At 36.8% G+C, this 27,142-nt stretch overlaps 1 protein-coding gene across 15 annotated transcripts in view; it reads left to right on the top strand.

The window, feature by feature from the left end:
- The window catches only part of ERBIN (erbb2 interacting protein), a 135,567-nt gene that overhangs the window by 82,834 nt on the left and 25,591 nt on the right, over window positions 1–27,142 (top strand). For all 15 annotated transcript variants that reach the window (XM_023625277.2, XM_023625276.2, XM_023625273.2 and 12 more), the window contains 5 exon segments: window positions 1,420–1,489; window positions 11,161–11,260; window positions 19,743–19,864; window positions 20,736–20,909; window positions 26,133–26,318. In XM_023625277.2, coding sequence (XP_023481045.2) covers window positions 1,420–1,489; window positions 11,161–11,260; window positions 19,743–19,864; window positions 20,736–20,909; window positions 26,133–26,318 — 652 coding nt within the window.

Here is a 27,142-nt window from a genome sequence, read left to right as displayed (position 1 = left end):
GGGAGGAAAATTGGCCCTGAGCTAACATGTGTGCCAATCTTCCTCTGTTTTATGTGGGATGCCGCTGCAGCGTGGCTTGACGAGCAGTGCTAGGTGTCCACCCAGGATCCAAACCTGCGAACCCCGGGCCGCTGTGGTGGAACATGTGAACTTAACCTCTATGTCACCAGGCTGGCCCCCAAAGCAGCTTGTAATCTAATCTTTGTTGTTAGTGCCATCCTGTTAATTCCAGCTCCTAGCAACCCTGTGTACAGTGGAGTAGAACCCTGCCCGTTCTTTTTGTGCCATCCTCTCACCTTCTAGTTCTTTTAATTAATCTACTCCTTGTGTTTTTGTGGGCAGAGGTGTGATTAGGCACCCACTCACACAGCTTGAACAACACAGCCAAGGTGCAGAGCAAATAGGTCAGTAGGATTGCTAAACTAGAATAATGCTTAAGTTAAGAACAGATTGTCCATAATTTTTCCTGAAGTAAAGATACTGATAATGATAAAAGAGTGTTTGTAGAGCATTTTCACATTTTGTTTTCATAGCGTCTTAACAAAGTATTCAAAACAACCCTATGAAATAGTACAACAGCTATTCCCATTATTATGAGGAAGAAAATTAAGACTCGGGTTTAAGGTGACTTACTTAGCTTGTAAGGTTAGAGCTTTAATGTAAACCCAGTTTTCTGACTAGTTAGAGTATTCTGATTGTTCCATTTTATTTAAGAAGAACCACTGCCTATTTTTGTTTTTAAGTAAATCCCTGTTTTGGCTCATACTTTGTACTCTAAATTAGAGCCCTACGTTCTAACAAATTCCCTTGGAAGATAGACATTGGAGAGTAGATAGGCTAAGATAGAAGGTTTAAGTAGACATTCTGTTTTAAATGGGGCACCATTCTAATGAGTATATTACTTTGTTTTAGTCATTATAATGTTGAAATAGTCTTCTTTAGCATGAAAGTAGTAGTTCACAATGAAATATAGACCAGTGCAGTTTTCATAACAATCACTAAGACTGCTTCCTAAACAGTTTTTTCTCTCTAAATACAAATAAAATAACCAAAGCAATTTTATGAGACATTACTTAATGTGTCCTTGTCTTTGCCTTAAGGTAGGGAGAGTTAACATTTTTTTCTTAGCAGATTATTGTTGTTATTTTTGAGGTTATTAGATTATTCATTCCCTCTCCCCCCAGCTGAATTGATTAAATCAAAGAATTATATTTTTAAAGCTAATTCTTATAAAACTGGATATTTTATCTTTTGGCCTGTTCCAAGACCTGTATTGGATTTTCTCCTGAATTAACTATTTTTCTTCTCTTTTCATATGCAATAATATAACATTGTTTAGAAGACTGTTAGGTTTAGCTCTCATATTTTAATTTCTCATTTTAAAGTTTAATTTTTGTTTGTATTTTTTTTCCCCCGCAGATTAAAGAATTTGCCCTTTAGCTTTACAAAACTACAGCAATTGACTGCTATGTGGCTCTCAGATAATCAGGTGGGCATTCTAATTTTTTAAATAAGAAGAATTTCAATTGTGCTATACAATTATGCATTCTAATTTACATAGGATCATTTAAGAGCAGTTATACTCTGGTACGCGTGTAAAAATGTATTTTATATATATAAGGAAAATCTTAGTATTTAGATAACGATAGTTTTTCTGGAATCTGTTCAGGTTCATAAACAATAAATTCTCTTGGACTTGTCTAATTTCTTCTAAATCTGTAAAAAGATAGATTAGGAAATCAGACACAATACCTCCTAACTTTAAAGTTTTTATAGTGATCCTCTATGGCATATATCTGTGGCATTTTGATAATTTAAATTATACTTCTAATTGAGCATTTTCACAAACCTTAAAGAAGTGTTTCTAAGGAATGAAGAGATATTCCTTGGACTCTTCGTCCTTTGACAAACATTTTTTGAAAGCTTACAGTAGGCCATGAACTGCTCTGGGAGCTAGAGATATGTTTGTGAAGCAAATGGAATCTTATGTTCTCATTGAGTTTACATCCTCATGGGCGAGAGAGAAAAGTGAGTAACTATGTAAGAATATTTCAGAGCTACAAAGAAAAATAAAGGTTGATAGGCATTAGAAGAATAGCAGGATTGGAGATAGTATACATCCTATTTTAAATAGCATAATTTAGGAAGTGTCTCTCTGAAGAAGGGAACAGTAGAGCAGATTCTCAAATGAAATTAAGAGTGAGCCACGCATAGACTGGGGTGGTGAGTTGGAATAGGGGGTGCGTTTAGAGAATACCGAGAATAAAAGCCCTAATATTGGATTGAGTTCACTGTAATTGAGGAACAGATGAAAGCCTAGAGGGCTGGAATGTAGTGAGCAAGGGAGAGAATTATATAAGATTAGATCAGAGAGGAAAACTGGGACTAGATACATAGGACCTTGTATACCATACTAATCACTTGGGGTTTTACTCTGAGTTAGATAGAAATCTGTATTTCAAGCCAGAAAATGACAAGATGTGATTTCCATTTTTAGAAGATCATCCCGACTGTTGTGGGAGGAATGGACTGTGGGTGCTGAGGGTGAGAGTGGGCTGTTTGGCAGTGGAAGCAGAGAGTTGAATAAGGAGGCTGTTGCAGTAGTTTAGAAGGAGATGCTGCTGGGCTTTGACTAGTGTGATAAAAGTGGAGATGGTGGGAAGAGCTCGGATTTGTTTAAGATATTGCCAAAGGGACTTACTGATGGACTGAATGTGGAACTTGTGAGAAAGAACAGAAGCAAGTATGGCTCTTAGATTTTTAACCTGAGAAAGTGGAATATTGGCGTTGCTGTTTTCTGAGATACAGAAGGTGGGAGAGGAATAAGTCTGAGGATAAAATTAATAGTTTTATTAAAATTTGAGTAGCTTATCAGATGTTAAAGTAGGAATGTCAGGTTGGTAGTTGAATATCTATCTTTGGAACTTGGGTATTGGCTGGAGATAAAATTTGGGAATCAACATTGTAAAGAGGAGATTTAACACCATGGAAGTGTATGAGATTACTAGGAAGAGAGGATAGAGAAGAAAAGGTCAAAGATTGAGCTCCAAGATGAAGGGGACCCCAAAAAGAGAATGAGAAGAACCAGCCAATGGAAGAGTGTATTATCTAGAGAGCCAACTGAAGGAAGTGCTTCAAGAAAAATCACCTATGTCAAATGTTGCTGGTGGGTCAGGTAGAAGAGAACTGCTAATTGGCCTTTGGGTTTGTCAAGATAGAGGTAATTACTCACCTTAAGAATGGTAGTTTTAGTGAAATGGTGGGATGAAAGCCTGAATCCAGTGTGGTGTAGTGCATGGAAGGCAAGAAGGTCAGGACATTGAAGATGTCTTAGTACTCTAGCTAAGTGTCCATTTGTACAGTTAATAATATAGCTTCGTATATTTGCTTGGTCTTTGAATTAAATGTTAGTATTTTATGCTCGCAAGCAATAGCTAAAAGTTCACCTGTTAAAAACATCGGCAAAATGTATTTTGGATTTAATTTGAAATGTCTGATTCTCAGTCTAAGGATTCACAATGTAGATTGTTGTAAACCTTCTACTTTAATAGATAGAAAATGTCATCAAAACTAACGGATTGTAAGTCTTAAATAAAAATTAAAGAAAAAAACTAAGAGCTAACTTATTATCTGGAAGTATAAGGAAATCTGTTTTCCATATCTATTCTCAGGTATTTCTTACAGGTCAATGTTTTTTAACAAAGCAGAATTTACAATTTGCTGATCTTTTAAATAAATTAACGCTTCATAATTGCCTTTGAGCAATACCTTATAGTAATTTATCTAAAGGTGTATTTTCCCAAGGTTTGGATACACTGGTCTTATATGATATTCATAAGTTCCGTAGTCAAATTTGCTTGGGGGAGACTGTGTTATATCCCTCTTTTGGATTATATTAACAACCCTAATGTGATACCACAGTAAAGAAACCCACTTGTCTGTATTTCAGGATTCTCCAAACTTCTTAACTGAGGACCCTTTTCCACCTAACTCTTATTAATATCCTAAAAGCTTTAAGTTAATGTCAACCCGTACTTATGAATCAGACTGTGGTATTAACTTAACTTGCAGGTTATGGAAGGAAATATTCAATTGATGATACCTTTGCTTTTATTAGGGCTTGAACACAAATGATTACTGCATCTATTAAATGTATCAGTTCATATATGTAGAAGTCTTAACTGTCTAATCCTCTTCATTGAATATTTACGTTTGAAACTTGATTTGAAATTTTGCAGCTGGATTCACAGAATATTTGCTGAACCCTGGCTATGCTTGTTACTTACTACAGTATGAATGAGACAGTAGCTCCCGATTGTGAGTCCTCTGTGACTGTTAGTGTAATAGCAGTATTGTGGACAAATCGATGCCAGCAAATCATGCCAGATGACTCATATTAGTGAAATTATGTAGTATCTAATACAGTTTCTTCATACTTACAGCATTCTCTTATTCTCCTCTTCTTGCTTCTCATTTAATTACTTTAAAACAAAAATTGTGGGGCTAGCCTGATGGCGCAGCAGTTAAGTGCACATGTTCCACTTCAGCAGCCCGGAGTTAGCCCATTTGGATCCCAGATGCGGACATGGCACCGCTTGGCAAGCCCTGCTGTGGTAGGCATCCCACATATAAAGTAGAGGAAGATGGGCACGGATGTTAGCTCAGGGCCAGTCTTCCTCAGCAAAAAGAGGAGGATTGGCAGCAGATGTTAGCTCAGGGCTAATTTTCCTCAAAAAAAAAAACACACAAAAATTGTAGTGAGAAGGGCTATGTGTTTTCCTCAGTTTGACGAAATAGTAAAGTAGTTAATGGTAAAACACATCCAACGTAGCTGTAAAACCTCTTTTACAGTATGACGCAGTCATTTTGCTATAAAAGAACAAAGTGGAGAAGAGAAGGTATGTGAAAGTAGTTTGCTTATGAATAATGAATATAAATTGCTTCTGGATATTTCACCAACTACATAGGGAATATACCTATAGGCAGTACATGTAATTTTCATGAGTCTCTCTGAAGGCTTGAACAGAACAATTGATTATTCATTCCCTCATTCATTTTGTCATTCTCATTCAGGAGACATTTATTGAACAACTGCTTTGTGCCAGGCAGACTAAGGTAGACCAAATAAGGATAATAAGAAGGTCATTTTAATACCATGTGGTAAAAGACTTGGTAGGACCAAGCTTCAGGATCAAAGAAGGGGAGCATAACTTGGGGGTGTAAAGACAGGTTTCCCAGAGGAGGAGATGCCCGCATTGCTTAAAAGAATAATATAATTTAAACAAAGAAAGGGGAAAGTCTTCTGGTTAGAAGGAAGATCATGAGCCTGAGCACTTCCTGGCGAAGCAGTCTAGTGCATTTGGTAGCTTTACAAGTGCTTGTTTGTGACTAGAGCATAACCTTGAGATGGACACTTAGGAAGTTAGGCCACAGAGGTAGTTAGGGACCAGGTCATAGAGGATTTCGTACGCTGTGTGAAGGAACTTGCATTGTATTTCAGGGATGGTAAATAGATTTCTTTATCTTGCATGTCAATCCTGTTCAATTACAAGTGACTTCTGAAAGATTCTTTTAAGGATTGTGAAGCCGTAGTCAGGCTCAGTGGAAAATTGCTGTGATTAGGGTGACTGTGTAATTTATTGTCCATACCGGGACACTTCTGATATTGAAAGAGGGCTCTATGATAGTTGTGTCAGAACAGCATGTGTAAAATGGGGATGTCCCAGGCAAATCGGGCATTTGGTCATTATAGTCATGATGCGTTATTTATGTATGTCATCTGTTTAGGAGGAAGAAGTGATCCTGTGATACATAGCAACCCTGCTATTATAAGAGGGGGAACCAGTATTATGTAGGAGCAGACTAATAGTATGATCAGATTGATGTTTTAGAAGGGCTTTGGGGGTTGCATTATGGAAGGTGGATTTAGCCAGTGTGGTGCTAAGTGTGAAGGCAGGGGAGACTGATTGGAGGGCATTGCCGTACTCAAGGCAACAGAAAATGTTGGCTTCAAATTAAGTAATGATAGCAGGGCCAGGGAAAAACTCATATATTTAAGGCATAACTTAAAAGGTCACATCAGTGGAACATATGAAGAATGCATGGATGTGAGAAAAAGTAAAAGCAAAGATGAGCCTCAGAGATTTGGCTTGAGTGACTAGGTAGATATGGATACCATAACAAAGATAGGGAACCTCAAGAGAAAGAAATATGTTTATGGGAAGATGTTAAGTTCCAGTTAGGCATGTTGAGTTTAAAATACCTTTGGTATTTTCAAGTAGGCATGTACAGAACAGTTCTAGTGGCCATCATCCCCCACCCCACCCCCTCCCCCCAACTTTCTTTTAGGCTGTGGTTTTTGTGCTCTTGGTTTCTCCATTCCTTTAATTTCTAACCTCCAGGAATTTCTCAGAATTGCTCCTGAAGGCATAATTTCCTTTTTCCCAGTACCATTGTAGATTTATTCCTTTTGTTTATTTGTAAAATTTCTTTATTTGAAAGATTTACAGCATGAGAAGAGAGATATATGTTCAGCCCATCATCTTAATCACTTTTTCTGGGAAATGGTTTTATAGCTGTTATTATTTTCTCAAAAGGAATTATGAAGAATTACTTTTTAAAATGTTAGAGATGGGTGAATCCTGAGGAATACTAACATTTACGTGGCAGGTGGATTAATAGGCTCAGAAAGAGTGGCCACAGAGGTAGAAGGAAAACTATGTGATGGTGGTTCCAAGTTAAGGGTGAAGCGATGGGCCTAAAGGAAGGAGTTGTAACAGGATAAATGCTGTGACAGGTCAGTTCAAATAAAGTCTGAGAAATATCCATTATATTTTGGCAAGTTACGTCTCTCTTGCCAACCTATCTTGACTATAGCTAATGTAATTTTAGAGATATATGTCAGAAACCATATTGCAGCAGTTTAAGGAATAAATAAATGAGAGAATGGAGCCATGTGATTATTGATTAGTCTTTTAAGAAGGTTGGATGAGGGGCCAGCCTGGTGGTTAGGTTGGTGTGCTCCACTTTGGTGGACCAGGGTTTGTGGGTTTGGATCCCGGGTGCAGACCTAACACTACTCATCAGGCCATGCTGTGACGTTATCTCACATACAAAATAGACGAAGATTGGCACAGATGTTAGCTCAGGGACAGTCTTCCTCAAGCAAAAAGAGGAGGATTGGCAATAGATGTTAGCTCAGGGCCAATGTTCCTCCCAAAAAAAAAAAAGAAGGTTGGATGAGAAAGAAAAGGAGTGGAATGGTAGCTGGGGCAGAGTAAAAAGGAATCCTTTAATACTAGAGAGTACATTTATAGGTTGTTGGAAAGAGGCTGTGTGGAGAATGAGATTAAGGGTACAAGAGAGGGTTGGATGACTGCACTGTTAGCTGATGGAATCAAAAGTTCTGGCAGAGATTCTTATCTTCTTGAAGGGAGCTCGGGTCAGAAATTTGTGAGAGAGGACGTATAACGTACATGGTGAAACTCTTAGAATGTAGCAAATTCTTGCAGTTGAATTCTATTTTTATTTTTAAAAAAGTTTAGAAGATAGTGTCTTCAGAATACAATTTAGGAAATGTAGAAGGATTTTCAGGCAACATTGAGAGCCCTGTTGAAGTTGGTTACTACAAACTTGTAGTTATACTTATTTGCTCTGTTGTGTGATACAGAGAAAGTGCACAATTGGAGTGATTCTGGGTTACAGCTTTTCCAAGTCAGGTGCAAGAGAAGAACAGTGCAGCAGGAGGTCTTGGTAATTGGTGGGAAAGTGGCTCTAAGGAGATATGGTGAGGTACAAAAAAGAGAAGCAAGGACGGGAAAGAATGATGATGGTAAAGTTGAAAGTCCAAGGGAGTGGCAGTCTTGGAGAGGTTGATTAGCAAGTGCTGTGGGAGCAGTGGAGTGAGGTTGCTGCACGGTGCCTCTGTTCTCATACTCTGCTGCTTGTCCTTTTGACTGATCACTCCTGAGTTTCCTTTTCAGGATTTTTTCTTCTACCAGTCCCTTATATGTTGGTGCCCCTCATGATGCTCTAGACTCTGCTTTAGTTTCTTTCCCTCTGCTTTCCTGTAAGAAAGATGCAGTTGCTATCGATATGCTCGTTATTCCTAACAATTATCTTCAGCCCAGTTCTCTTTCCTGAACTTCACATTCACATCATCTACTTAACCTGGCCACCCAGATGTCTCAAAATTAACCAGCCGAAAACAACATTCCATCTTTTCTAAATCTTTGTCTTTTCCTGGGTTCCCTACATCAGTAAAAAGTACTTGCCAGAGACAGAGACCTGAGAATATAACCTGTAGCTACTTTTTCTCTCTATGCTTCAGTCCAGTTAATTGCCAAGCTCTGTTTAGTCTTAACTATTAGATGTCTCAGGTGTTTTTCTGCTTTTGTTTTGTCCCTGCTCCCACTTCGTACAGTCCCTAAATACAGTCCACCGTCATCTCTCACTTAGACCTGCACTGTGCAATGCAGCAGACAACTAGTGTCATGTGACTAGTCCAAATTGAGCTGTGCTCTAAGTGTAAGACACACACTGGATTTTGTATACTTAGCATGGACAAAAGAATGTAAAATACCATGTTAACAATTTTTATTATTGATTACACACTAAAATTATAATATTTTGAATATGTAAAGTTAAATTAAATGTGTTATCAAAATTAATTTAACTTCTTTTTGTCTTTTGAAAACATGTGGCTATTAGAAAATTGTAAACTGTCTATTCTCATTTTTGCCTCGCATTCTATTTCTGTTGGACAGTGTTGACTTAGACGATTGACATAGCTTCCTAGCAGGTCTCCCCGTCCAGTGTTGCCACCACCCCCAATCTTACAGCACCCTAATTCCATTCTGAACCACTACAACTCAAGTGATCCTTTAATCTGGTTCTAGAACTAACATACTTAAAACCTTTTCATGGCTTCTCCTTTCTCTATATCATATCCTTCAAGATGCTGCTCATCCTCTTAGCTTCACCTCTGCCCCTTACACTTTCATTCTCATTTCCCCAAGAGTTCTCCCTTCTTACCCAGTTAATGCCTACTCATCCTCATCTAGGAAGGTATTCTTTCAGGAATGCTTTCCTAGTCACTCAAGATTCTGGTAAGTGAACACCTCCTCCTGTATGTTCTCTTCATCCTGTATCCTCTTTGTTCTGTACTTACATCGTAGCATAATTTCTTATTTTGTTATTTCTATCCCTCCTCTCATATACTGTAAGCTCACCACTCTATACCTAGTGCCTGTCATAGTGCTTTGGCATATAAGAGGCACTTAGTAAATATTTATTTAATGAGTGATTTTAGATTTCAGAGGAAGAATATTTACGGGTTATATATAGGAATTATGGCAAGGGAATGAAATGAGTATCTGAAATGAAATAAGAATAAAGATCACTTGAGTTAGGTGTTTTTAAGAAATGAAGAGGCTCAATAAATTGTTCTCAATCTCTTTTTTGCCTTTGCACTCAATAAATAATAGATGATTAGTTTTCTTATAACACCTTTATTTAAATATAATTCACATACGATACAATTCACTCATTTTAAAGTGTACAATTTAATGGTTTTTAATATATTGATAGAGTTGTACAGCCATTACCACAGTTAACTTTAGAACCTTTTCAGGGGTGATTAGTTTTTAAAAGCCTCTCAGATAACTTTTATATGTCCATCTAAGTGGACTTCTTTCCTCCTTCCCGCACACTCCTCATCACTGGACTGAAAGTATGACTATGTTTTATATCTGTTGAATTACCCAAGACCACGGAAAGATTTGGCCTAAAAGCGTCAGGACTAGATGGATACTACTGGGAGGTGGTGGATACAGTGATGCGTCTCTTAACCCTGGGGAACATGCTCTGAGAAAGGAGCTGTTAGGGGATTTTGTTCTTACGTGAACATTATCAAGTGTGCTCACACAAACCTGGACAGTATAGCCTACTACACCTCTAGGCTACATGGTACTAATCTTATGGGACCTCTGTTATATATGTGGTCTGCTGTTGACCAAAACATAATTTTGTGGCACGTGACTGTGTTAGGGAAGGAGATAGAATGGTAGAGGCAGGGTTTAATGTGCCTCAGAAGAGCAGGTTTTTGTACTTGAGGAGGAGGAGTAATGATCTCACAGTATTTGTAAGTGCTAACTCCACCTCCTAACCTGGGGTTTTATGAGATGTGGGAGAATAAGCAACCTGTATCTGAGAAGGCTTCAGGGAAGCGCTGTCTTTGGGAAAGGAGTAGACCTACCATTTCCATTATCTGAGGAGGTCAAGGGAAGTTTCCAGTGACGATGTTTGAGATGCCAGGGCCATTTGTTAACTGGAAAAGGACGGGGCATGGAGGAAATGTTTGAATGGGAGTAAGATTTTAAGGATGTAATTAGCTGGCTGTAAGGTTTCACAAGAGTAAGTCCAAGGAATACATTGATAGTGGCAGGTGAGGGGAGGATTGGGTAGTTCCCTGCCTATCTGGAGTCTGCCTGGGCTTGGGTTGTTAGGATGTTAGGTCAATAGGCTGCAAAAGTATTAGTTAGATTAAGAAGTAAACTGAAAAAACACTTGATAACCAGTTAGGAAAAAAGTCGTAAGAAAAAATGAGGTCTAGAATAACTAGGGATTCTAGGTCTACCACGGAGTAGCTTGTGGTGTCATTAATGGAGACAGGAGACATGGGAAAAGGGAGAAGCCAGTTACAACTTAATGTTTGTTTTAAGTACTCTCTTTTCAGCTAGAATAACCTACAGATAACTAAACGAAACCTTCTAAATTGCTACAAAAGCATCTTCCCAGCAGTGAATACTAGAGGAGGTAAAATAACAGAATGGAAAGGCTTATTTTATAGGTTTATTGAATCACTATGATAAGTAATTATTGGACTATTGATATATTTAGTATATGAAATCTTTTAAAACTTTATTGATAATCAGTGATAATTGCAATATAGTATGAGTTTGCTTTATACTAAAACTATATTTTTTAGATTTTTATAAGGTTTCAAAGTGCTTAAAGTTTTACTGTATATATTTAAATTTGTTTTTGTAACCTACACATTTATACTTTATAGAAAAAACGGTGAGTACTGTTCACAGGAATTGCTGGATATGTATTTGCTTTAGGATTATTGAAAATTAAACATTTATTTTCTTTCCCTAGTCCAAACCCCTGATACCTCTTCAAAAAGAGACTGATTCAGAGACCCAGAAAATGGTGCTTACTAACTACATGTTCCCTCAGCAGCCAAGAACTGAGGATGGTAGGAATTTTAAGAATCTCTTTTCTTTTAAACAAATACTGACAAATCCCAGCAAAAGTGTGATGTGAGTTTTTAAGTCTTAAGGACTTGCTAACTTGGAGGGAATTTGGAGAATGGGTCCGTTCTCTGTTCTCTGAAAATGGGAAAGTAAGGCACTATCTCAGGGTTATAGATAGTTGAATTTAAGGGTATATGTATACCGTATGCTTCTTTAAATGATTCCTTGAAATTAAACAGTGGCCTTCGTCTATTATAGATCTCTCTAAATCACATTTAGCTAAATGATAGGAATGCATGTGAAGTTTTATGTAATTAGGACTATTAAACCAGGACATTTTTTGTTCACTTCTGTTGTTGTAGACCTAATACTACCCTTGGATCTACACACTAGATAAGGAAAGTCTGTAGAATTCTGACTATAAATGTTATTTCTAAGTTCTTACTTAACATTTTGCCAAGAAAGGGGAATATACCCTTTATTTACTATTGATCGCAAATGTTTTTCAACAATTAAAGTATGAAAGTGTTTTAGACTCAGGACAAATTCTTTCTAATGTGTGTTGTACTATGTGTGTGTGCATGTGTGTGTGATGTATGTTATATTCACAACTTTATAAAAATATAATTTTTATGTGTATTTTCCTGAAACCAGTGAAAATCTTTATGGCCCAAGTTATTTACAAATTAACTCTTAATACATAACACTGGAGGAAAAAATCTGAATTAATCATTAGCTTAATTTATAAAATATACTATAGGCAAGTTAAAGCAATCCTTGAGCTTCAGTTTCCTTATCTTGAAATAATGATAGTAGTATCTATTTTGCAGGGTTTTTGTAAAGGTGAGAAACATTGCATATAAAGTGCTTAGCACTATGACAAAATCTAATTACCTATTATATTATTATGTTGTTATTATATTATATTGTTTTTGGCAGATTTAACAAAGAGCTTTGAAATACTTAGATAGATTTAAAACTTAAAATCATTTAACTTCTGTTCCATAACTTGTGAATAAATAATTAGAAAACTCTACTTCTCTATACTAATTATTCTTATACTTTGCAAGAAGGAATAAAAGACTTGCTTTGAGAAGTTAATTGTTTCATGGATATATTTGGTGAGATTTATTTGGATGACGCAAAACTATTTGGCTTTTGAATTGAATTAGAAGTTAAGACTTGTGATACCTCACATGTAAATAGCTTCATTCATTGGAGGGTCTATAATTAAGAATTAGAAAATAGGTTTATAAACTAGATTTCTCTTCCATGTATTTAAGTCTACCCCAGTCTCCATATTTAGCAATATAATTTGGAATTATATATCTATAACAAAATGTAGTATATTTAATTTTAAAGATGGTCAGTGTTGTGTTTTATGCAAGTAGTCTGTGTGTGTACATTAGAAAATTAAGTTCAAAATAGGTATACCAACTCTGGCTTATGCCTCTACTTGTGCAGTGTAGGGAATTATTGTAAATGTTTGGATACATCAGTAGATGTTTTTCTGTTTGTTTGCGTTAATCACTGGGACTCATGTCTCAGTTTTCCACTTCATCTCTGAAGGTGATTTCTGGATAATAAGAAATAGTAAGTAAGTGTGAGTATCGTATAAATATTACAATCAGCTATATAATATATTCAAATAATTGCTTTTTTGTGTGAGAAGGTAGAATGTTAATACTTAAAATATTTGAGCGGCTGGCCTGGTGACGCAGCGGTTAAATTCGCACGTTCTGCTTCTCGGCGGCCCGGGGTTCGCTGGTTCGGATCCTGGGTGCGGACATGGCACAGCTTGGCGCGCCATGCAGTGGTAGGCGTCCCACATATGAAGTAGAGGAAGATGGGCACGATGTTAGCTCGGGGCCAGGCTTCCTCAGCAAAAAGAGGACGACTGGCAGTAGTTAGCTCAGGGCTAATCTTCCTCAAAAAAAAAAAAAAAACTTAAAATATTTGTGAGGAAAGAGAGGGAAGGAATTCTTAGTGTAGAGAAGAGACTTTAATGTCCTATTGCATATGTTGGCAAACTATCTCAGTAAAGGGCCATTTGATAAATATTTTGAGCTTTGTAGACCATAAGGTTTCTGTTGGAGCTACTCGACGCTGCCGTTTTAGTGCAAAAGCAGTCACAGATAGTATGTAAACAAATAAGCATAGGTATGTTCTAATAAATGGACAGATAAATTCAGATTTCTTGTAATTTTTGTGTCATAAAATATTCTTTTTTTTTTTTTCCAACCATTTAAAAACTTTAAAGCCATTCTTAGGTTGCAGGCTATACAAAAACAGGAAGTGGGCCAGGTGTAATAGTTTTCTGTCCCCTTTCTTAGAGGATAGAAAAACCAAACTTGGAAAATTCATTTTTATTCTGTTTTGCTGCTTTTATTGTTTCAGAAAAATAAGAGAAACTGAAAAATATTAGAAAGAAATCAAACAGAGATATCATTCCAAAGGAAGATTCTCAAACAAAATTGTTTTTTCCCCCTGTGATTGAACCAAGTCTCCAAAGGACATGTTTAATCTTTGATGATTTTATTATATTGTATTATTAGTGCTTTACCTCCCTGCTTTTGTTGTCATATAGAGACTTCAAAATGTTCATTTTTTTCTTTCACTTTTACTTGTGCTAAAATAACCAAACATGATTCAAACAATGAATAAAACTACTCAAATGTATACATATATTTTAATTTGAGTAATGAACTAAATTTTTAAATAAACAGTTATGAGAGGCCCTTCCAGGGAACAAACACATAAATATCCTGTGTCATAACTTTTTTTTTTTTAAATCATCCATGCAATGGAATCTTTTTTTTTTTTTTTAAGATTGGCCCTGAGCTGACATCTGTTGCCAGTCTTTTTTTTCTTCTTCTTCTTCTCCCCAAAACCCCCCAGTACATAGTTGTAGATCCTTCTAGTTCTGCTGTGTGAGACGCTGCCTCAACATGGCTTGATGAGTGGTGGTAGGTCCACGCTCATGATCCAAACCAGTGAAACCCTGGGCTGTCGAAGCAGAGTAGATGAACTTAACCACTTAGCCACGGGCCTGGTCCTTCATAACACTTTTTATTCCAAAAAAAGTGGTTGAAAAATTATAGCCCATTGTCACATCTGATCTGTTGCCTGTTTTTGTGTAGCCCACAAGCTAAGAATAGTTTTTACAGGAGAATGTTTACATCAGTTTGGTGATAGTTAACACTGATGTTGAACCCCAATTAAACAAAATGTTATTCCAACAATAAGAATTTCAGTCTTGTCATTAGTAGAACTGTATTAACTGAAATGGTACTCAATTATTAGTATATTTTAAATTTGTCAAAAATCTTGTGGAAATTTTACTTCTCTTGTTATTTGAGTACCTACATAATATCCTCAGTTTTGTCTCTTGGCTCAAAAAGCTTAACATATTTATTCTCTGGCCATTTACAGGAAAAGTTTGCTTGTCCCTGCTCTAAACTGTTGTAATCATGGGTATACTCCCACCTTGATGTCTCTTACTGTTTTCCATTTCCCTGATTTGAATTCACCTGGCCTCCTTTTTTTTTGGATTGGCACCTGAGCTAACAACTGTTGCCAATCTTCCTTTTTTTTTTCTTCTGCTTTTTCTCCCCAGATCCCCCAGTACATCATTGTATATTATTTAGTTGTGGGTCCTTCTAATTGTGGCATGTGGGATGCCACCTCAGTGTGGCCTGACAAGGGGTGCCACGTCCACACCCAGGATCTGAACCAGTGAAACCCTGGGCTGCTGAAGCAGAGCACACGAACTGAACCACTCGGCCATGGGGCTGACCCCTGGCCTCCACTTTGTTTTTCTGTCATTTCGATTTATTCCCTTATTGTTTCCTCTTAAAATAGGTCATAGTTCAGGTAAAAAGTTTATTTCTGATAGGAAGAGTAGAAGTAGCAAAATAAAATCTTGGCCACACTCCTCCCCCTTTCTCTTTTGCTGAGGAAGATTTGCCCTGAGCCAACATCCATTGCCAATCCTCCTCTTTTTTTTTGCTTGAGGAGGATTAGCACTCAGCTAACATCTGTGCCACTCCTCCTCTTTTTTTTTGTATGTGGGACACCTGCACAGTGTGACTGGTGAGTGGAGTAGGTCTGCACCTGGGATCTGAACCTGCGCCACAGAAGCGGAGCACATGGAACTTTGACCACTCAGTAACGGGGCAGGGCCCCAAATCTTGCCACTTTTAATTTTAGATTTTGGTGATGTGTTTTAGAGTGGAAGAGTGTTTACTGGGAAAAGTCTGAGATATGTTTATAATATTCTGAGTCCTTTTAGAGTTCATGTGTTTCTTAAAGTATTTCACTATGAGTATTACAAGGAGAGGACTGTAACACATTGCACTCACTAAATCAGAAACTACACTGGTATGGTCAGGTGGGTGAATTTCTTTTCAACTGCAAGAAAAGATTTTCCTTTATCACAGTGTCTCTAAAAAATAGATGAGTCAGAAAATATAATGTTCTTGGGTTGGAGTTTTATAACATTTTGAAAGAAGTAGACAGTCTGTTCACATTTAATTTATTCCATTTTTATTGACCATTCATGTGCTAGGCATTGTCTTAGATCTAAGAATTTAAAGATAAGGGTACTTGCTTTCAAGAAGCTCATGACTGGGGTTGGCCTGGTGGTGTACCAGTTAAGTTCGGGCACTCTGCTTCAGCGGCCCAGGGTTCGCCAATTCAGATCCTGGGCACAGACCTATGCACTGCTTGTCAAGCCATGTTGTGGCAGGCGTCCCACATATAAAGTGGAGGAAGATGGGTATGGATGTTAGCTCAGGGCCAATCTCCCTCAGCGAAAAGAGGAGGATTGGCAGCGGGTCTTAGCTCAGGGCTAATCTTCCTCAAAAAAAAAAAAGAAGCTCATGACCTAAAGGGGGATAATGATGGATAAATCTGAAAGAAGGCATGCTGTCTTGGGCCTAGTTAGAGGAATCAGTCTTGAACAGCAAGAAGGAGAAGTATGCTTCCATATAACAATAAATTTGTAGCTAGGGAAAACAGGATGTTGTAGGGGGAGTATCAGTCTGATGGTTTTTATTGCCTTTCTTTTCACAGTGAAGTCAAAGAGAAAATTGCCTCTAGAGGTTGGGGAGAGGACATTTAAGGGAAGTGGTAGTGATTTGGAGTGGGAGAAAAAGACTGACTAGGAGTAAATAGAAGGATTCCTGGACAGCTTTGAAGATGGAGCAAAGATGAGAATACCATAATTTTGTAGTGATTCTATACAACAAGGTTATATCATTTTTCTCTGGTAGAATTCGGCATTGCAGAGCGAAAAGTGTAGGTGGTTGAAGTACCACATTTTGGGTTTTGTTAGATAGATATGACTTACAGAAAAGGCCCAAGAGAGGCGATAGTGGTTAAAATAATACCTCATGAAGTCTAAGCCAAATAGAGAAGGAAGTAAAGCCTAGAGTGATTTTACAAGAAGAAAAAGAAATGAGGTTAAGGAACTCAAAGTTTACTAACAATAATAAGGAAGTGAATGATTTGGAAGGACAAATGTAGTGGTCAAGGAGGTGGAAGAGTTTTATACAAGCCAAGGTCTTGCGTAATAGCATGGTTGTGAATCACAGGGGTGAAGTGCAGATGGGCATTGGAATAGAGGCCATGAAGGAGCTATGAGGTTTTTTAATGTTTAGGTGGGGTCATCACACGTTGTCATTATTCAGGATATTGGCAGGTTTCAGATGGAGAGAGAGAGACTGTAGGTAAATACTAGAGTCCTCAATGATTATGCCAAATGATTGGGTCTAGTGGCATCTCAAAAGATGTAACATATATGCTAGAGGGTAGAAAGTGTAGATGACCGGAATTTGACAAGAATGAGAGAGGCGTAGTAAAAGTTACTTACCTCGGGGTTCTGAAAAAATTCTGGTGTAAAATTGCTTTAACATAATCTAATACTCTTAGAGATCTCTGGTTTAGGCTGGTGATTGAATTACTGCCTAAGATGGGAAGGGAATCTTCTGAATTCTGGAAATAGACTTTGTCAGAAACTGCTTGACTCTGCTTACCTTCTCAAGTATACCACAACAGTATGTAAATAGGGATTCCTAGGAATTTGAACCACATTCCACAAACAAAAACAAATACTCTAATTTGTTAACTATTAAACAACTCCACAAAGCAATTAAAGAAAAAATTCTTGGACTACAATGAAAACAAAGGAAGAACTGAATCCCCAACTTCATTCTCATTGTTAGTATTTGGTTTCATGGCATTCCTAGTTTAGATATGAGATTAGAAAGGGTAAGAAGCCTAAAATAAGGACTAAAAATAAATGATAATTATTCTACTTTTGCATAAATATTCGAATTGACCATATTTGGGTATTCCAGGAATCTTAGATTTTCTGTTAGCTTATTTTAGGTGCTTTTAATACCTTTTGTTTTGAAGAAGTGTAATCATTTTCTATTAATTGAGCAGAAAACAAGTTGTGATTTTATTTTGTATTGCAGACTTCTGTAGAGTGATATACAATAGTCAAATGAATTAATTTTTTAAGCCTTAGATTTTTTTTTAGTTCCCTGATAAGCAGAAAACTTTAATGGTTGTTAAATCTTCACCTTCAATATTTTATTGGATAGCAGGATATGTAAGTGTTGAGTTTATGTTAAATTCTCATTTTTTTCTTGCATTTTCATGGAGAAAATGTCTTGTAAGCACTTTACTTAGTAAAGCTATATTATATACAGTGTTTAGTGTGAAGATGTAATTATATGCCATCAGAGTAATCCTTTTTTAGCAAAATATCTTACTCTTTCTGTCTTAAACCACCCCCTGACCAATACATAATGACTAATAGTGGAATTAGGAAGATTATTTCTTTATTTTTTTTATTGTAGTAACATTGGATTATAACATTATATAGCTTTCAGATGTACATTGTAATATGTTTCTAATTCTGTGTGGATTACATCATGTTCACCACCCAAAAGCTAATTATAGTCCATCACCACACATGTGAGCCTAATCACCCCTTTTGCTCTTCCCCTCCCCCCTTCCCCTATGGTAACCACCAATCCAATCTCTGTTGCTATGTGTATGTTTGTCGTTTTTGTCTTCTACTTATGAGTGAGATCATACGGTATTTGACTTTCTCCCTCTGACTTATTTTACTTAGCATAATACCCTGAAGGTCCATCGATGTTGTCACAAATGGCCAAATTTCATCATTTCTTGTGGCTGAGTAGTATTCCATTGTGTATATGTACCACATCTTCTTTATCCATTCGTCCCTTGATGGTTGCCTAGGTTGCTTCCAAGTCTGGGCTACTGTGAATAATGCTGCAAGGAACATAGGAGTGCATGTATCTTTATGCATTTGCGTTTTCAAGTTCTTTGGATAAATACCCAGCAGTAGAATAGCTGGATCGTATGGTAGATCTATTCTTAATTTTCTGAGGATGCTCCAAACTGCTTTCCATAGTAGCTGCACCAGTTTGTACTCCCACCAGCAGTGTACAAGGGTTCCCTTCTCTCCACATCCTCTTCAACACTTGTTTCCTGTCTTGTTAATTATAGCCATTCTGACCAGAATGAGATGATATCTCATTGTAATTTTGATTTGCGTTTCTCTGATAGCTAATGATGTTCAGCATCTTTTCATATGCCTGTTGACCGTCCGTATATCTTTGGAGAAATCTCTGTTCAAATCCTTTGCCCATTTTTTAATTGGGTTGTTAGTGTTTTTGTTGTTGAGCTGTATGAGTTCTTTGTATATTTTGGATATTAACTCCTTATCTGATATATGGTTTGCAAATATCTTCTCCCAATTGTTAGGTTGTCTTTTTGTTTTATTGATGGTTTCCTTTACTGTGCAGAAGCTTTTTAGTTTGATATAGTCCCATTTGTTTATTTTTTCTTTTGTTTCCCTTGCCCGGTCAGACATGGGACTTGAAAATATGCTGCTAAGACCAATGTCAAAGAGTGTACTGCCTATGGTTTCTTCTAGAAGTTTCATAGTTTTGGGTCTTACATTCAAGTCTTTAATCCTTTTGAGTTGATTTTTGTGCATGGTGTAGGATAATGGTCTACTTTCATTCTTTTGCATGTGCCTGTCCAGTTTTCCCAACACAGTTTGTTGAAGAGACTCTCCTTTCTCCATTGTATGCAAAAACTTGGATGAAATAATTTAGATATTACCATGTTACCTTTTGTAGGGAACTGCACAAAATCACATACCTATAGTGTTTTAATTGTTAGATTCTCTTCAGGAACCCATCTGGTAGCAAAACAAGACAAATTAGCTTTAGAGAAGAAAAGATGTATGATTGATATTATAAAGACTGTTAGAATCACAGCTTAGTTTTTAGAGTAGAATTTATAGCTGCTGGCATTGACCAGTCGTGACTTAACCTTAATAAGCATATCTTATAAAGAAAATTATGAGCAGGTAATAGTTTTTCATAATTGCAGTAAAATATAGTGGATTGTTTTTGTTTTTTGTTTGTTTTTCTCTAGTTATGTTCATATCAGATAATGAAAGTTTTAATCCCTCATTGTGGGAGGAACAGAGGAAACAGCGGGCTCAAGTGGCATTTGAATGTGATGAAGACAAAGATGAAAGGGAGGCACCTCCCAGGGTGAGTGTGTTCTTCATTCAAATTTGAAACAGTTCTGCTGATAATTTATTGGGTACTATATACCTATACTGTGCTGTTTTGGGGATACAAAGAAGTATTGGTTTCATTTCTTGCCCTCAAGGCACGTGACGTTTTATTGATCCAATATATGTATCCTGTGAAAGAATTTGAGAACAATATAAAACCATGTGATTAAAAGCCAAATTTCACAGTGTATGTAAATGTAAGAGAATAATAGATTATTGTTTTCCTCCTTCCCTTTCTCTAATTATTTATATATATATATATTTTAGGGATAGAGAACTCTTTATTATGAACATTTTTTTTTTTATGGAATTGAGAATGTATGTCACAGTGATAGAAGTAGCAGATACACTTATGTTTTTTTACGTAAGTGTATTTGGATGTAATTATGGATGTGGTTATTTTCCCCTTATATAAACCAGCTGAATCACAGAAAATGACAATTAGGCTGACCTTGGAAGTGTTTGGTTTGCAGGGCATAAGACATAGTGTATAAATGTAGGAATTTTACATGTGCCTAGATAAATATCTAGCTGAACAACATATATCTGTTTCAAAGCCAAGTGATGGTGTGGCAATATCCACACCATATCTCTCCAAATGGAGTATGTTTATGTCTTCTAAAAAAGCTTTTAAAACCTTGAAATCTATAACTGTGAAGTCTTTGGCTATTGATAAAATCATACTTATAAGAGTCTAAAATGCTTGCAAAAGCCTATCATCTGTCTTCACAGTTCCCCGTGTGACCTAGATATCCAAGGTAATTGGGATGGATTATAGATTGTTTTGAGATTGGAATTAGAAATATTTGTCCATATTTTAAATTTCACTTATCTTGTTTTTCTAGGAGGGAAATTTAAAGAGATACCCAACACCATACCCAGACGAGCTTAAGAATATGGTCAAAACTGTTCAAACCATTGTACATAGATTAAAAGATGAAGAAACTAATGAAGACTCGGGAAAAGATTTGAAACCACACGAAGATCAGCAAGTTGTAAATAATGATGTGGGTGTGAAGGTTAGAAAACTCATTTCAAAGGAATTGACCAAACCTATTTCAAGTTCTTTAAAATTTTAAAATGATAATTGTTAGGATGATCCTTTTTATATACACTAAAATGTGCTCTCAAATCTAGGATGGTGTTCTCAGCTACCTGAACAAAAAGCTGTAATAATCAGCGAACTCCTTAATTGCTATTATTGCCGCTTCAGTGTGGTTACAGACTGTCCAGATGGGCAGGGGAGTGTTAACATAGCCTTTAAAAAAATCAGTGCCTAAACCAAGAATAAAATAATGAATGTAAGAAAATTCATTGTTATAGAAATAACTTTTTTATGGAAAAAAATTTTTTTACCCTGGTAATATTGATCCACTACCCAATTTCAATTTTAAATGCAAATAGTATGACAGACCATTGGCATTTCTTTGGGATGTTTCAGAAGCCTATACAAATCCATAAATTGAGTGTTCCTTTAATGGACTGTTTTCCTCACGTTATATCACAGAAACAGAAATGTTATCCTGTCACTAGAGTTCCTCTGCATTCCACAGGAGCAGAAAATAGTCTAACCCTCCTGAGTTTGAGCCTGCTGACATATATGACTCACGCACATCACCTGTGCAACTGATATGATGAAATGTAGCCTCAGCTAAATTGTAAAGTTATTATGTCTCATGGACCTTTCGGGACCACCTGTTTCCAAAATAAGCATTTTGTCTGTGAGTGCTACAGATTTCTGTGTTTAAAGTTTCCCTAATTTATCCAGAAGAAGAAGATGTTAAATTACCTTTTTTTTTCCTTTGAGGTCATAATAGTTTATAACATTGTGAAATTTCAAAGTTTCATTTGTATATTTTGTGTGTCAGTCACTATATATATGCACCCTTTCACCCCTGTGCCTGCTCCCTAACCCCTTTCCCCTCTGGTAAGCACTGATCTATTCTTTTTGTCTGTGTGTTTATCTTCCACATATGAGTGAAAACATATGGTGTTTGTCTTTCTATGTCTGGCTCATTTCACTTAACGTAATATAAGATAATATCTGTCTGGCGTCTTTCACTTAACGTAATATCAAGGTCCCCCATGTTGTTGCAAATGGGAGGGATGATTTTGTCTTTTTTATGGCTGAGTAATAGTCCATTGTGTGTGTGTGTGTGTGTGTGTGTATATATATATGTATACACCACATCTTCTTTATCCAATCATCAATCGATGGGCATTTGGTTTGCTTCCATGTCTTGGCTATTGTGAATAATACAGCAATGAACATAGGGGTATGTAAGTCTCTTTTAATTGTTGATTTCAAGTTCTTTGAGTAAATACCCAGTAGTGGGATAGCTGGGTCGTATGGTATTTCTATTTTTAATTTTTTGAGAAATCTCCATACTGTTTTCTATAGTGGCTGTACCAATTATGTTCCCACCAGCGGTGTGTGAGGGTTCACTTTTCTCCACATCCTCTCCAACATTTGTTGTTTTCTATCTTGGCAATTATATCCATTCTAACATGTGTAAGGTAATATCTCATTGTAGTTTTGATTTGCATTTCCCTGATGTTTAGTGATGTTGAACATCTTTTCATCTGCCTGTTAGCCATCTGTATATCTTCTTTGGAAAAAATGGTTATTCATATCCTCTGCCCATTTTTTGATCAGGTTGTTTGTTTTATTGTTGTTGAGTTGTATGAGTTCTGTATGTATTTTGGAGATTAACCCCTTGTCGGATCTATGATTTGCAAATATTTTCTCCCAGTTGGTGGGTTGTCTTTTTGTTTTGTTCATGGTTTCTTTGCCTTCCAGAAGCTCTTTAGTCTGATAAAGGTTCCGCTTGTTTATTTTTTCTTTTCTTTCCCTTGCCCTAGTAGACATGGTATTTGAAAAGATTCTTCTAAGATCAGTGTCAAAGAGTGTACTGCCTTTATTTTCTTCTAGGAGTTTAAGAGTTTCAGGTCTTGCCTTCAGGTCTTTGATCCATTTTGAGTTAATTTTTGTGTATGGCAAAAGATAATGGTCTACTTTCATTCTTTTGCATTCAGCTGTCCAGTTTTCCAAACACCATTTATTGAAGAGACTTTCCTTTCTCCCTTGTATGTTCTTAGCTCCTTTGTCGAAGATTAGCTGTCCATAGATATGCAGTTGTACTTCTGAATATTCTATTCTGTTCCATTGATCTGTGTGTTTGTTTTGTACCATTACTGGGCTGTTTTGATTACTGTAGCTTTGTGGTATATTTTGAAGTCAGAAATTGTGATGCCTCCAGCTTTGTTCTTTTTTCTCAGAATTGCTTTAACTAATTGGGGTCTTTGTTGCCCTATATGAATATTAGGATACTTTCTTCTATTTCCATGAAGAATGTTGTTGAGATTGTAATTGGGATTGCATTGAATCTGTAGATTGCTTTGGGGTTGTATGGACATTTCAACTATATTTATTCTTCCAATCCATGTTCATGGAATATCTTCACAGTTCTTTATGTCATCATCGTTTTCTTTCAGTAATGTCTTATAGTTTTCATTGTATAGATCTTTCACCTCGGTTGAATTTATTCCTAGATATTTTGTTCTTTTTGTTGCAATTGTAAATGGGATTGTACTTTTGAGTTCTCTGTTAGTTCATTATTAGAAGGTAGAAATGCAACTGATTTTTGTCAGTTGATTTTGTACCCTGCAACTTTGTTATAGTTGATTATTTCTAATAGTTTTCTGATGCATTCGTTAGGATTTTTTATATATAAATGTAGTCTGCCAACAGTGAGAGTTTCACTTCTTCATTGCCTATTTGGATACCTTTTACTTCTTTTTCTTGCCTAATTGCTCTTGCCTCCAGTACTATGTTGAATAAGAGTGGCGAGACTGGGCACCCTTGTCTTGTTCCTGTTCTCAGAGGAATGGCTTTCAGCTTTTCCCAATTGAGTATGATATTGGCTGTGGGATTGTCATATATGGCTTTTATTATGTTGAGCTACTTTCCTTCTATACCCATTTTATTGAGAGTTTTTATGATAAATGGATGTTTGATCTTGTCACATGCTTCCTCAGTGTCTATTGAGATGATCATGTGGTTTTTTTCCTCATTTTGTTAATGTGCTGTATCACATTAATTGATTTGCAGATGTTGAACCATCCCTGCCTTAGTGGTATAAATCCCACTTGGTCTTGGTGTATGATCCTTTTAATGTACTGCTGTATTTGGTTTGTCAGTATTTTGTTGAGGAGTTTTGCATCTGTGTTCATCAGCAATATTGACCTGTAATTGTCCTTCTTTCTGTTGTCCTTCTCTGGCTTTGGGATTAGGGTGATATTGGCCTCATAAATGTGTTAGGAAGTGTTCTGTTGTCTTCAACTTTTTGGAATAGTTTGAGAAGGATAGGTATTAAACCTTCTTTGAATGTTTGGTAGAATTCTCCAGAGAAACCATCTGGTCCTGGACTTTTATTTTATCGATTGGTGAGGAAGATTGACCCTGAGCTAATATCTGTTGCCAGTCTTCCTCTTTTTGCTTGAGGAAGATTGTCATTAAGCTAACATCTGTGCCAGTCTTCCTCTCTTTTTTATGTGAGACACTGCCACAGCATGGATTCATGTGCGTAGGTCCGCCTATGGGAACTGAACTTGTGAACCCTGGGCCACCAAAGCGGAACACGTGAACTTAACTACTACACCTTGGGCTGGCCCCCTGGACTTTTATTTTTTGGGAGGTTTTTGATTATTGTTTCAATCTGTTTACTTGTGATTGGTCTATTCAGATTCTCTGTTTCCTCTTGGTTCCATTTTGGGAGGTTGTATGTGTCTTAAGAATTTATCCATTTCTTCTAGATTTTCCATTTTGTTGGCATATAGTTTTTCATAGTATTCTCTTATAATCTTTTGTATTTCTGTGGTATCTGTTATGATTTCTCCTTTTTCGTTTCTAATTTTATTTATTTGAGGCTTCTCTGTTTTTTCTTAGTCTGAGGGTTTGTCAATTTTGCTTATCGTCTCAAAGAACCAGCTCTTAGTTTCATTGATCCTTTCTACTGCTTTTTAGGTTTCAATTACATTTATTTCTGCTCTAATTTTTATTATTTCCCTCCTGCTGACTTGGGCTTTGTGTGTTCTTCTTTTTCTAATTTGGTTAGGTGTAGTTTAAGATTGCTTATTTGAGATTTTTCTTGTTGTTCTCTTGCGCTGTGTTTTTCATCTCCAACATTTCTGATTTTTTTTAAATATAGTTTCAGTCTCTTGTGAAGAATTCCTTCTGTTCATTAATTTTATTCCTCATTTCATTGAACTGTCTTTCTGAGTTTTCTTGTAACTCATTGACTTTTTTTATTATCGCTATTTTGAATTGTCTGTCATTTAGATTGTAAATTTCTGTGCCTTCAGGATTGATTTCTGGGTGCTTGTCATTTTCCTTTTGGTCTGCAAAGTTAATATACCTCTTCATACTATTTGATGGGGTGGATTTGTGCCATCACATGGTGGTAGTATCTGGCCAGAGATTCCACCTGCCACCACTGGGTGGGGAGGTCAGGAACTGTGAATTCTAAGCCTGCTGTGATCCCTGGCAGTTGTACCTGTCCTTTGGAAGCTATGCTGACAGTGTCTGTCTGTGGTTGCTCACTTAATGCCGCTGCTTTACACAGTTATGCACAGGCACTCTGGCAGGGGTCCCTTGCTTTGACCAACCAGCCAAGCTGGTGCAGTAGGCTGGGGAGGGTTGCATTGTTTTGCATGCATGATCCTGAGAGCGCTCCCGCTTTGCACTTGCTATCTGCCTTCCTGGGGTACTCAGCTTGGTGAAGATGCCCCCAGGATTGCTTAGCCTCCTCTGTGTGGAGCTCTACCATGGCCTGGGAAGCAACTCCAAGAGAAGGCTTTTCTGTAGAGGGCCACCCTTTCCCCATTCTCCTCTCAGAGCCATGTGCGGTCCTGCACCCTAGATTGCTGCCCTTTGGTGGAGAGAGGAGATTCCCCTTACTTCCTTCAACTGCCCTCAGCGTGGTCCAGCATCTCTACCTTCAGACATCTGGCTGCATGGATCTCTCAGACGTCTGTTGTGTTGTGTGAATGTCCTCTGTTGGTTTATAAGTGTGCTTTTCGTTGTAACTGAGTGGAGACAGTCTAAGCGAGGAGCTCACTCTGCTGTGACGCTGACATTAGTCATGCTAAATTACTTTTAAATTTTCATCTGAACTTTAATACAAGAATAGGTAGATATAAAGCTTAAGGAATATGAATTTTTTATCCTTTCTTTTACTTAGACTTCAGAAAGTACTACTCCAGTAAGAAGCAAACCCGATGAAAGAGAAAAGTATGTGATAGGAAACTCTCCACAGAAGACCAGTGAACCTGAAGCTGAGATCAGTCCTGGAAATCTACCAGTGACTGCAAATATGAAAGTGTCTGAGAACTTGAAGCATATTGTTAATCATGATGATGTTTTTGAGGTATGGCTTTACGATTATTCTAGAATGATCATAACAACTGATAAGAATTTAGCATTTCATTGTTGCCAAGTAAAGACAGGAAAAACCTGGTATGAATAGCAGAAAATAAGCTCATGCATTTGCCATTGTGAAATTCCGTAATATTTGCTATAATATCACTCATTTATCACTTTAGACTTAAAATTTTTATACCCGTTTTACTCAAATGTTTGAGTTAATTTAATTTTAAATGTAAGCTAGATTGTGGTGGTCTAATTCTGTAAAATACATGATAGTGACTCCTTTTATTTCTGTAACTTAAAAATGAAAAGATTGCCATAGGTATACTTCAATTATTTGACTTATTTAAGCATTTATCATTGATTGTGAAGTATTTTTTTTGTTGTTGAATGTCTGAGGCTTTTTTTTTAGTGTTTCTTGTAGTGGATCAATAAACGCTGTAACTTTTTTTAAAAACAGCTTTATTGAGGTATAACTCATACTGTAAAATTCACCTATTTAAATAAAGGTACAACTCAGTGGCTTTTAGAACACTAAAAGTTGTACAACCTTCACCACCATCACTTTTAGAGCATTTTCATTATCCCAAAAAGAAAGCCCATACTTCTTAGCCTTCACCCCATAAATTCTCCATCCCGCTGATCCATAGGCAACTAGTTATCTACCTTATCTGCCTCTAAAGATTTGGCTATTCTTGGCATTTCATATAAATGTAATCATACAGTATGTGGTCTTTGTGACTGGTTTCTTTCACTTAACATAATGCCTTCAAGATTATCCAAATTGTAGCATGTATTGGTACTACTTCATCCATTTCTTATGTC

Source organism: Equus caballus, chromosome 21, assembly GCF_041296265.1.
Source record: "Equus caballus isolate H_3958 breed thoroughbred chromosome 21, TB-T2T, whole genome shotgun sequence".
Taxonomy (NCBI): domain Eukaryota; kingdom Metazoa; phylum Chordata; class Mammalia; order Perissodactyla; family Equidae; genus Equus; species Equus caballus.
The sequence above is the reverse complement of the archived record's forward strand: the minus strand, read 5'-3'. Positions and strand labels throughout refer to the sequence as shown.